Here is a 12973-nt window from a genome sequence, read left to right on the forward strand (position 1 = left end):
TGCGAGATCTCTGGTGAATCAGTTGGTAATTAGTCAGAAAGAACTGAAGGTTTCATCCACTGAACAAGTCTTTCAGTACTTTTAATACCAGTTGCGAATTACAACTTCCATTTAAAAATTACACTTTTCATAAATACACTGACTTTAGCATTAAGTATCTTACATGCCACTGTATTGTATTTTAAATACAATGTAAACATCTCCAAATGCTGGCCATCTCATCTTTACCTGTGCAGTTTTTGGACACTTGGGAGAGGGACGGGGATGTGAGGGAAGAAAGAATAGATGAATGAAAGACAAATGCACCCCAGAGTACTTTGGCTGATGTTCCTGAGTTAGCCCTAGTACTTGCACTGGTTCTTCACTGCTTGTTTTGGAGAGGGAGCTTGTTCCTGCAGCGTGTGCATGTTCTGGATGCGCTGTGCTCAGGGAGCATCTGACATTAGAAAGGGCAAGTGGTGAAGTGAGCAGAAGCCACACGTTCCTGAGGAAAATACACTGTGGTTCCTTTGGATGTTAATAGGAGAGAGGGGGTTGTACATCTGCTGCTTTAGCAGTACTGCTATTTGAGCTCAGGGGGAATTACTCATCTCCTTTCACAGAACAGGAGTTGCACCCACAAATTAGTTGGGGCTGAAGTTTAATCCCAGCAGCTCAAACTATGACGTACTTTCAGAAATACACCCTCTCTAGTGGAATAATTTAAGATGCACGTTGCATACATCTCCCTGTTAAAACAAGGGTATGGTAGTTAGCCAAGTGAGTAACCTTACCTGGGTAAGAAGCTGAGGATAACTTTCCCCTCCTTTCCTAAAGCCAGTAAGAGTTCTTTTGCTGCTCAGTTACAGACAGCTCCTTTTGGAAACAGCCTTAGTAGTGAGTAAATAGCTGATACCACAGCATGGAATATAACAGATTTCTGATATAAATTAATTAATACTAAGAATGGGCTAATTCTTTGGCCTAAACCTCGGCTTAGATCAAGGTTCTTTTGGGAAATGATGGCCTGAGCCAACACTAGACACGCCTGTTGCAAAAGTGTTCAAGCCAACTTCACATAGCTCCTTGCCCTAATTTGGGTCTGAATTACACAGACCTGCAGCAATAGAGTTGGTGCGTAAACATCCCTTACAACTGGACAATAACAGGACCATGGAGGTACAGTTCAAAAAACGGCACAAAAAAAGACACAGCCTTGGACTTAATCCCTTGTAAACAGAAGAAAAATCAAAAGAACTGTCCCCCTTAAACCATCAATGAGCAAATCACCAATAATTCAAACCTGGAGTTACTTGCAATGTCTGTGTCCGCGCCTGGAGGCTGTAGCAGCATCCCACAGGCTAGTGTTTCCACAGCTATGGCACTGCTCTCCACACGCTGATGTTCTACCTCTTCCTGGTGTTAACCCACAGCTCTGCCCAGGCTGCGCTTCTCAGAGTCTCTCCTCCCTCCTGCCGAGGTCACACAGCCCCGTTTTCTTGTCTGGGTTTTTGTACGGATGCCCGTGAAGTGTTGAGGGATGGGGCCAATGTGCAGAGGAACCCAGCCAGCAGGGTGAGGCCCAGGCCCCCCCAGGCACAGAACATGGACCAGCCATAGCCATGACTGATGTCCTCTGGCAGCCCATAGACGTAACGAGGATAGCGAGATAACTCAAAATTGATCCCAGCTACGCATGTGCAGAGTGAGATGATACAGCATGTACCTGCAGGAGAAAAGCAAGAGGGTTCTACGCCGCCCTCAGACAGGTTAATAATACTGTTTTTTTCCCCCTAGGTGTTTTCAAAGTCATGAGTTTTCAAAATCAAGAATTACCCAGGTTTTTTTGATAGTCCTACCAGTCACTCTTCTTACAAGGTCGGGTGGTGGTGCTGGGATGCAAAATATGTAGGCCTGTACTTCACACATAACCAGTATTGCCTTAGCTCCCTCTTGCTATTTCAACCTCAAGTGATATGTAGTTCATCATGTTTTGAGTCTCCTGAGACTTTATGTCCAATGATTAATGTCATCGGGTTTCAGACAGGACTCGGGCAGTCTCTCCTATGGAAGATGGAATAGCTGAAGCCCAGGGCTGCAAAGTGCAGCTGTGCTTGGTTTCTACTTGGAACATCCAGGCTTGCTCCAAAGACAGTGCACAGATTTTTGTTACCTGCTACACATTCCTTAAGCACGCTGATCATAAAGGAGCAAAAAACCCTAAAGAAATGTAACACAAGGCTCTCCAGTACATCTAATATACACCAGGCTCAAGGTTGAGGTGATCATTTTATTCCCTCCAGCTCTGGATCTCTGTCTAAATATTAATAACAGCTCTTACTGCTGACAGCAGTACTTATGCGTATGGTGCCCATCACCATAAGTGCAGAGCACTCGATGGGCCCCCAGTCTACTTGTTCTGCTTATGCTACTTTCCTCTCTCACTGTTCTGCTATAGAGAAATGAAAATGTTCCCAAAGGAACCTGCAGTTAAGCAGCACATAAGATGAGCAAGGACAGCACAAGCCTAGCTTCCAGCCTTTCTAACATCACACTGTGTCAGCAGGGTGGTTTCCTGTGCAGCTGCCCAGCACCCTTGGCAAGCACTGAGCTCATGTCCTTACCCCTGGGTCAGTGTTCTCCAGGCTTGGCTGGGTTTGGACTTCACTGTTACCCAAAGATGCAAGCATCTCTGAGCAGCAGAAAGGCACTCTACATTGATTGTTTTGTTTGTTAAGATTCCCAAAGGAAAACTGAGGTGAGCTGTCTGACAGGAGCCACAGCCTCCACACACTCAGATCAAGCAAAAGGACTATGCTCATTGTGTCCCTGTGGCCACACATCACCTCTCCAGAGCAGAAGGCATGTGTGCATACAGTGGGGGTCTACTCAGAGGCATGCAAATATTCTTGCAAGCACAGATCCTGGCCAGTGGTAACTGCACTGTGCTGACGGGGTGCTGTACTATAGAACTGCTTCTTGTGTTTGCTGTGGGCTGACTTTACTTTTAAGAGCACCTCCCCAGCCAACAATACTGACTGTGAGGACTTCAGGAGAAGAAGTGAAAGGCTCTCACCTCCCATTAGGAAGAGCAGCCCAGCCACATACTGCATGAGCTCCTGCTGTTTGCAGCAGCCCAGCACACCAATGATCCACCCAAACAGGATGATGGACACTGCCATGCCAATGAAGCCCGCTGTCATCCTCCGCAGATCTGAGAGAAGACAAAGAAGAAAAGCAAGAAAAGACATGAAGATAGTAGCAGCCAGACAAGACAGCCAAGGGACAGATTTAGATTTGCTGCTTCTAATGTTTTTACTTCACCTATGGAGTCCTCCTGTAGCTTCTCTGAGATAGATAGTGTGCCCATTACATTGAAACTCATGGAATCCACCTGACTCCCTTCTGCTGAGTACTTCACAGCTAGAGGGCATTCCTGTCCTGATCAAGAGGAATACCGGCTAAATACTCCCCAGGATGGGACAGAAGGGGGGCATCATTCATTCGGCAACAATTTGTAACTGTTTGTTTATAACTACTGCAGGGGCTTTGGCTTTTCATGTGCTGTGTTACTCTGGGATGGAGTTTGTTGAGTGAGTGTCTGCAGAAAATAGAAAAGAAGTGAGGGGATGCTGAAGAGAACTAAAGGAAAGTGCATGGAAGTCAGATACTTTGAATGGAAAAGAGGACTAGTGGGAGGACAGCAGCAGACAGCAGATCAATACAGTATGATGGGAACAACTCCAGTAACAAGCTCTAAAATAAACTTCGGGCACCGCTGATATGAACAGCACTTTGTCATCCATAATAAAAGTGCTGTTCTTGTCTCCTAGTTCAGCCTCTAGCTGGATTTCCTCAGCACGGAGGCTCACATGGCAGGGTCTAGGCAGAATTATGGGAGGCAACAGACCAGAAAACAAACACAGAGAGAAGCAGGAGCAGAAAAAAACTGATTAAATCATTCTCAGTGACAGGCTACAGGTCAGTCATCTGTGTGGGAAGGACTTGGGGATGAGGCAGTTTGTGGGCCAGGAGCTGGTAACAGGAGGTTGCAAAGACAAACTGAAACGCTGGCTACAAGAGCTTGTTGCCAGGGAACTGCACCAGGTCACTGGTGTGCACACAGAAAAATGCAACAAGATCCATACAGTTTGGTGATTACCTTTGCGGTAAGCTGGCTAGGAATTGCCTGTTCCCAGATGATTACATTGTGCAACACACTAAATACATGCCTGTATTCCTGAATTCACCACTTAAGCCCCTCCAGATCTCATGTCCCAAATTACACTGTCAGCTGCTTGCCCTTCCTCACTAACAAATAGGTATTTATGCTTAGCACCCAGCGGCAGCTGAGTGAGAGCCCACACTTGGCACTGCATTACAGCATTAAGTAAGCCAAACACTCCTGCAGGTTACTTACGGAGTGCGTGCCACTCATCCTGCCGGATGGTGTTGGTGATGTTGATGGGTAAATTGCGAGGCAGAGAGCTGGAGGTGTAGTGGTACTTCACAGCAGTGCAGCGCTGAATAACTCCTGTAAGAGAGACATCAGTGTGAAACAGCATGAAACCCCTGTGCCTTGCACTTGCTGCCGTGCTGGCTGCCCAGCAGTGCTCACACAGCCTTAGCTCAGTAGCAGAGCAAATGTAAGTCAAAAAGAGAGCTATTTCCATCAAAAGCCTTGGGGATTAGGAGGGGATGGAGCCTTGCTGAAAAGAGGGAGCAAGGTGCTGACCCAGGCAGGCTTCAGGAAGGCACAGTTAAAGGTAAACAGTAACAACAGTCACTAAAAACAGCTTCAGAAGCTTCCTAAAGTGCAGTAACTGGTACAGCCTTTTGGGGATGGCTGAGGAGACAAGAACGTGGCTGAGTACTAACAAACAGCACTGCTTTGTCTGTAAGAACACATAGTTGAGTCACTTGGAGTAGATGCTAGGAAGTGAGCTTTATGGGAGAAAAGTTTGAATTTGCTCCAGTAGTCAGTGGCTGTTTGCTTTACTTTTGATGGACAGTAGTACCCAAGTAGGCTTGTTTCCGTTCCAAGTAAGCTTGCTTCCATTTCCACAGCTTAAAGAGAAGTGTGCCCAGATGGAAATGTGAACTTACAGCCATGCTCTTCTTGAAAGGGATTTTTAGTTCAGAAAATACCTGATAACAGAGCAGATACCAGGGGGTGGAAGGAGAGGAAGGCGCCTTTCCCTCCCTGTTAAAAACAAAGCCAGGGCCAGGGGAAGAGTAAACATGGGTGGTGGGATGGAAGAGAACAGCCAAAAAGGTGAAATAAAGAGCGAAATAGTACAGAAAGTTCCCCTTAAACACTGGCTGTAGAATCATTACCACTATCTGAATGCTAGGGCAGAAGAACCACTCAGAAACAATCAGTTGGCCGGTGAGCTAAGGAAGCTGCTGAGCAACCACTGACAGGGAGCTGCAGTCTCAATGATGAGCTTCACAAAAGACGCTAGAAACCACAGGAGAGAAAACGAGCTTTGTGCTGCTCCCACAGCAGTGGGAATAGTTATTCTATTCTCTAACATTGTTCACTGGGACTGTACTGACCTGGTGACACACAGAGTTGCTGCCCTTCACCCTCATGCCCTGGAGCAATGCTCCCTCTTTGTGGTTTCACAAGTCTGTAGTCCTGCCTGAGCAAACGGACCAGGAAGACAACAGAGAATGTCAGTTCACATGCAAAAGCTCTGTAAACATCTGCATGAAGAACTTGGGCCATGTAGAGCACATCACAGTATCTAATTACATCTCACCTGTAAGTGTTGACCAAATTCAGTTTCAATGTTAGACATGATTTACATGTGTTGTTGAGACACATGTATATGGTACAAACTAGTGACATGAGGTTTTAGATTACAATGCAGTGGATTCATGAAAAGAAAGATACACACACACAGTCTGATTATAAAACACTACATATGAAGAAGTATTCATATAAGAGCAAGGATTATCACTTTTACAGCTCTTTAAAGTAAAAATCAAAGACTAGAGATGTACATCCCTTATGATCAAAGCAACGGACTCCATAGTTAAAACAGCACTGAGAAAACCTTTGCTCTGTGTTATTACCAGAGTTTACCTGTAGACTAAAAGGAAAACTTCTCCACCTTCTTATGCAAATCTAGTTATTTAGAAGTTTTCAAATACCCATTCATTCTGCCCCTGGTTTAAAAACTTCACTCCTAATCCTTTCTTGGCCAGAATTCCAAGTGCTAATTACCTGAAACAGGTAAGCAGGGAAAAGTGAAGGTGATGCCTCAGCTCAATCCCTGTCCACTTTCCTACCAGAAAATCACAGCATGCACTCAGGCAACCATGGCCAGATTTTGCATCTGCAGTTCTTTCCTCCAGTATTCTCAGTGAATCTCTAATCCTGCACACAAATATAGTCAGGTTCTCCAGGGGCTGCACTTAGAGCGATACAACACCTTGTTCTCCAAGTACTCAAGAAAAAAGGAGAAAAAAACAAACCCAAACCCCCAGCCTCAAAATGATAGTCAAGGATATTTCAAAGGTACTCCTATAAGTCCTTTGTCCTAAGCCCCTGCATACCTTAAATCACAGCCTATAAAATGGGGACAGCATCCTGCCCTCCACTTCAGAACCCCACTAGCAAAGTCATTTTGCTTTGTTTAGGACACACACAAGTAGCACCATAAGAAAGCCTGTCAAAATTAAAAACATGGCCTTCAGGCAAGGGCTTGAATAGAATAGAGTCATGTGGTGACCAACAAGTAACTGAGCATTGTCTTTTTTGGCACACGAGTACGATAAGAATACAGGACAGAAAGGGGCAGGTGCTCATGTCATTAGCTTCCATTAAGCACATGTACAAAGAAAAGGTTACCCGAGCAGCCTGATCCTGGCATTTCTTATGGCATTAGAAGAACACTATGCAGATGTACTGTGTGTGCAATCTTCTTGATTAAAAAATAAACACAAGCAGCAATGAACTGCACCCGTCAGTATCACACTGACACTGGCATGGCTGAGCCACATCCCTGTGCCCTCCCACAGCCATCGTTTCCTCACACTTTGTACTCAACGTGGGCTTTTCTCCCCCCTCAGGACTGCAGTGCAGAGATGTTCCCCTTCCGTACCCCCTTACAACTCTTGGACACTACATCTGAGTGTCCCTGGACAAGTGCTGCCTTCTGACTGAACACAAAGGCTGGGAAAGATCAGAGGATGCTGGCTAGATGCAGACAGAACACAGGCCCCTTGTCCCTGAGCTGCCAGACACCTGGAGACCCAGATCCAGGCCTGCTGTGACATATTCCATTTGTAATCCTGGCTTCAGCACTCCCTAACTTTCAGTTTAGCTTTTGTCTCTCTCTGACTTTGAAGCATGCAGGTTCTCTTCTCTACACTGCCTATGTGCCGGGTGTCATGAGGAGGAAATGGAGGGGTTCTCATTTTCAGTTCTTCTACCTGGCCCAGTCCTATCTTACAGCAGTTTGGCTCTCAAGGCCAGGGAGCAGCCATGTGCAGTTAACACTGAGCCCTCCCTCCCCTCATGCCCTGAGACCAAGTGGCCACTGAAGCTCCCTGGCCTACTCCTACCATTTCTGCCCAGGACTGTGGAGAGCATCACAGCTATAGGACCACTCTGTCCACATCGTCACCCAATGGCTACTAAATCAACCTTCCTTTAAAACACCATGATAACTCCTACAGATCATATTTACTTACAGATCATATTTACTAATGGCCATTACCTAACAGATTGAGTTTATTAAATATGCCAGTACAATACATGCTCTACAGATCTAACAGTCACTCCTGTAACTCTTCCAATTGACCACCAGTTGGAAAGGATGGGAAGGACAGGCACCAGGACTGAGCAATTTTCTCTGAAAGGCCTCACTGTGGCCACAAACCAACGTGTTCCTCTGCTTAAGCATCCAGTGGTTCTCACTTTCTCAGCTACATCATGGTACTAAGCAGTCACTTCTGCTCAGTAAAGGTGAGACGTACCATTCTCACCGCAGTGTTTTCAGAGCAAGCTTGAAAAGCAGTGAAAGCCCCAGCTTAATAACAGCATTGAACATTTATCTGTTAACTCCTTCCATTTGCTGGTGCTAAAATGCATATAGTCCAAGCTATCCAAAGCACCAAGCCCACCAAGTGATCCAAACCAGCCTATTAGAATGGATCTTTCCCCATGAATCATTTTCTACTGTCACCATTTTGTAAGGAACACTTTCTTCATATTACTAGAGAAGATCACTAAACAGCACACAACAAATTCCTGCAGGACCTCGATGCTTAAGAATTCTCTGTGCAAAAGGTTTTTGTTGCCTCACCAGTTACCCAGTGTGTAACCCACATAGCACAGCCTCTATAAGATGATGCATACTGCTCAAATTCTTAACACTCACAGTCCCTCCCTTCACACACACAGATCCTCTTAAGTTTCCCCAGCAGTGTTTCAGTTCTTTGGCTGCTATCTTTTGCTGCTTGCTAATCTCCATTTCCCCCATTTGGTTTGTACATTTTCTCTTCTTTTGCTTTCTTAATTGTATTTTTAAAATGAAACTATTTTTTTCACAGCTCCAAAATAGTGATTTTGCATTTTAAGAAAAATCCCACACATCATTGCCTCTTACATTTCACCATTTCCCACCTCCCAGTTTTGCACCACATTTTTTGACTCCTGCTTTTTTCTTTTAAATAGATGAAGTGAAAATATTTTACATTTAAAAACCACAGAAATGTATGCATGTATATGTGTCATCAGCTAAAAGGCTCAGGTATAAAAGTATAGGCAGAGCTGCTTTGTATTAACAGCAGCTTAGGACAGAAATCCATGGCATTATCTAAACGGATAAGGGTATTTATTAGTCATGTATTCAGAATTCATGAGAGACCCAGAAAGGAAAGAAGCCTTATTCCAGAGGCACTAGAAAAAAGGAGAATATAAATATAAACCTAAGACAAAATTACCACTAGCCTGTCACCAAAAGATTTAGTCCTCCGTCACTAAAACCCTATGAAAATCTGCAGTTTAAGGAATATTAGGAATATAAGAAGGCATCACCAAAATGCTGGCTGAAAACTTAGTGCAAATGGAGGAGAAAGTAGGCCTTTCAGAGGTGCACATAGTGATCTTCAGCTCACACAGGGAAAAAAACACCCACATTTTTCCTTTTGGAAGCCCCAGCCCTAGTATTGTGCCTGAGAGAACAACTCAGGCAGAGCCGCACCTGAGTGTCAGAGGGAAAAGGCTGCTTAATCACAGCTGTCAGAGAAAAGAGACACACAGCAGGAGCAAGGCAAGGCTGCTAGTAAAGCAGGTCAGGGGAAGGGATAAGAAGAGAGTCGTATCTATTTAAAGATCTGACTCCACAAGAACTATTATTAATAATTTCCCTCTATAAGATGACACATAAATCTTTACAGTAACAACTGCAGACCCAATAGGCAAAGAAAATAAGGGAAGCAAGGCTTGCAGGGAAAGGCAAGGTCTTTTATTAGGACAGCTGTAATGAAAAAGAAAGTAGGAGAACCTTTTGGATTTAGAGCCCATGGAGTTTTACACATCAGACCCTGAGGAAGATCATTCACCACCCTGTAATGTCCTTGTGCATGCACAATGCAGGCTCTAGTGTCTCTGTCTCACCATTACCTTAAATGGGAAAATACCTTAAAAACGTAACTACTGAGGACCAAACTAGTATTATTCCTAACCCTTTCCCCACTCTTTGCTAACCTAAAGGGGAGCCGAAGACATTTAGCTTGATGTAAGCAAAAGAAAAAGAGATAAATATTTTACATGACAGGCACAATTAATAGAAAGAAATTAATGAGCTGCCTTTTAGTGAAATGAGACCAACATGGAAATGAAAGCGCATAAAATGGATCCTAAGAGATTAAATAGAGAAAGAAGCCAATCACACAGCACTAGAGTTGCTACAAGAGTCACTGCTGCGTACTGGAAAGAACGGACAAAGATGAGCTGAGCTTCACAGCGCCAGTCTATCCATCCTCTGCTGTGCAGGACTGGCGTCACAGTTGGAAGCCACACCGAAGAACTGCTCCCACTTTCTTAAGATAGCATTTCCATTTTGTGCCTCAGTGGAAGCACTTCTCCCAACTCCTACTCTCCCTGTCCTAATATGTACCTCCTGGAACAATAAGTCCTGTTATTTATCATCAACCATACATGACATTTCTTATCCTAAGCTAGTTTTAGACATCGTTTATTTTGCTTTAATGGGTCAGGCCACTACATAATTTATACCATCCAGTCTAGCAATTTCATTAATACTTCCTGAACTGCTTGGCTTTCTACCATGTGCCACAACAGAAGATGTACAGCTTTCTGCCCTGTCACCCCAGAAGCCCCGAGTGACATCTGTCACAGGGAAGGCCTGGCAATCCACTGCAGCAAGGAGCACTCCCCCATGGTAGAACAAGAACAACAGGTCCCTTTCCCCCAGCTGCAGGTATCACGGAGCCATAAACAATACTTGTTTATACACAAAACTCTCAGTGCTCAGTAACACGAAGGTGTCAGGCGTAGGAAAATGCCCACCGAGCCCTCACTCAAGTGCCAAGCCCTGCCCTGGGCCACAGAAGGGGCTCTCTGAGGACACGGTCCCACCCAGCACTGCAGCATTTAAAGCAGAAAGGGACGCGTACAAGACCCGGGATCGGCCCGGGGCCACGCTCGCCCCTTCCCTCACGACAGGCCCAGCCGGAGGCACCGGGGCTGCACCCGCGCCGTCCCGAACAACCGCAGCAGCGCGGCCGCACCCGCAGACCCGGGCTCCGACCGCGCCGCGCCGGCAGCGGCCTCAGCACCACGGACAGCGGCAGGGCCGGAGCCGCCCTCGCCCCCGCTCCCCGTCACCTTTCCGGATGAGCTCCTCGCTGTCCGGTTCGTAGCCCGCGCGATGGCAGCGCCTCCAGAGCCCCGACACGGTGGAGTTGAAGCGGCGGCCGCAGTGCGAGTCCAGGGCGGCGGCGGCGGCGGCCGGGGCAGGGGCCGGGGGCCGGCCGGGCAGCAGGGCCCGCGGGGGCCGAGCGCGGAGGGGCAGGTGCGAGCTGGGCGCCGACATGGAGCCGGGCGGGTCGCTGCGCTTGTGGCCGAAGCCGCGGCAGCGCTCACGGTGCCGCCGCGCGTCCGTCTCGTACCAAGAGTCGGTGCCGATGGCCACGGCCAGGAGGGCGAGGGCAGCGGCTGCTAGCAGCAGTCCGGAGCCGCTCAGCGCCTGAGCCGCAGCCGCCATCTTACCGCGCCGGGGGCGGCAGGGGCGGGCGCTTCCCCTGCAGCCCGGCTAGGGGCCTCCGCCTGCGGCACCGCCCCCGGAAGGGAAACGGGGCCACCGGGAGCCGGTCCGAGCTCGGTACCGCACCGGTACAGCCCTCAGCGCGCTCTAAGCGCCGGCTCAGAGGGGTCCCGGGGCCGCTCCTCGCCGTAGCTCCTGCGTTGCTCCGCGGCACGAGGCCCCTCATGGCCTGCGCTCGGGGCAACGGCCGCGCTAACGGTCAGCAACGGCCGGGCCGCGCGCAGCGAACGGCCCGTGTGGAGCCAGAGCGAACGGGGCCCGACCGCGCCGGCGGCCTCCTCTTGGCCGGGACTCGGCCCTCCGAGGCCAGAGCTGCCGTGTCCTGCCAGCACCGGCACCACGGGATCGAGCCGTTCTTAGAGCGTAAATGAAATACAAACACGCTAGCGGCAGCATGGATTGACACTGGGGTTAGTAGTTCTCCTCAGCCCTTCATTATCAGTTAATGGAAAATAAGGCCTGAAAGAGCTGAAAAATGCCAATCGAGTTCATGCAATGAGAAGCAGGCTAAAGCCAAGCCATTAGTTAAATGCAGCATTTCCAAGGGCACAAAATCCTTTTTGATCCTGGTTGGTCTATGGGTCTTATTCCTCCAGCTGCAGCAGTATCAGTCTCCAAAGCCAGTTGTTAGGTTATTGCGTTTTCAGTTCTGGCCTCTAGCTAAAATGATCTACTGATACAGTACGTCTAAACTGCAAATTTAATGTCCAGTGTTAAAATTAGAGAACCATGGAATGGTTTGTGTTGGAAGGGACCTTAAAGCTCATCCAGTTCCAATCCCCTGCCACAGGCAGGGACACCTTCCACTGGAGCAGCTTGCTCCAAGCCCCTGTGTCCAACCTGGCCTTGAACACTGCCAGGGATGGGGCAGCCACAGCTTCTCTGGGCACCCTGTGCCAGCACCTCAGCACTCTCACAGGGAAGAATTTACTCTTAATCTAAACATCCTCTTTGTCAGCTTAAATCCTTCCCCCTTGTCCTGTCACTACATGCCCTCATAAAGTCCCCCTCCTTAGTTTTGTTAAAAAGGAGCATGACCAGCAAGTTGAAGGAGGTGATCCTGCCCCTCTGCTCTGCTCTCATGAGACCTCACCTGCAGTACTGTGTGCAGTTCTGGTGTCCTCAACATGAAAAGGACATGGAGCTGTTGGAACAAGTCCAGAGGAGGCCACAAGGATGATCAGGGGCTGGAGCACCTCCTGTATGAAGATAGGCTGAGAAAGTTGGGGCTGTTCAGCCTGGAGAAGAGAAGGCTGCGTGGAGACCTCATAGCAGCCTTCCAGTATCTGAAGGGGGGCTATAGGGATGCTGGGGAGGGACTCTTCATTAGGGACTGTAGTGATAGGACAAGGGGTGATGGGTTAAAACTTGAATAGGGGAAGTTTAGATTGGAAGAAGTTTTTTACTGTAAGGGTGGTGAGGCACTGGAATGGGTTGCCCAAGGAAGTTGTGAATGCTCCATCCCTGGCAGTGTTCAAGGCCAGGTTGGACGAAGCCTTGTGTGGCATGGCTTAGTGTGAGGTGTCCCTGCCCATGGCAGGGGGTTGGAACTGGATGATCTTAAGGTCCTTTCCAACCCTAACTATTCTATGATTCTACTTTAAATTGTTCCCCAGAAAAGAGCAACTGTTCACCTGCAGGAGATTCAGACTCCCCCCACACACCCCTTGTCACTTCTTGGTCTCTCA

At 47.8% G+C, this 12973-nt stretch overlaps 1 protein-coding gene across 1 annotated transcript; it reads right to left on the bottom strand.

The window, feature by feature from the left end:
• Positions 1-60: 60 nt before the first annotated feature.
• On the bottom strand, positions 61-11408 carry LOC133207084 (transmembrane protein 178B-like). The gene is made up of 4 exons (XM_061343661.1): positions 10847-11408; positions 4400-4513; positions 3056-3193; positions 61-1705 (listed from the first exon to the last, which is right to left on the bottom strand). The coding sequence occupies exons 1-4, from the start codon at positions 11223-11225 to the stop codon at positions 1461-1463; spliced, it is 876 nt and encodes a 291-aa protein (XP_061199645.1). The 5' UTR covers positions 11226-11408; the 3' UTR covers positions 61-1460.
• Between the last annotated feature and the right edge of the window lie 1565 nt (positions 11409-12973).

Source organism: Neopsephotus bourkii, unplaced genomic scaffold (genome assembly GCF_033783945.1).
Source record: "Neopsephotus bourkii isolate Nb327-2 ecotype Australia unplaced genomic scaffold, CSIRO-AGI_Nbou_v1 NB_1825, whole genome shotgun sequence".
Lineage (NCBI taxonomy): Eukaryota > Metazoa > Chordata > Aves > Psittaciformes > Psittacidae > Neopsephotus > Neopsephotus bourkii.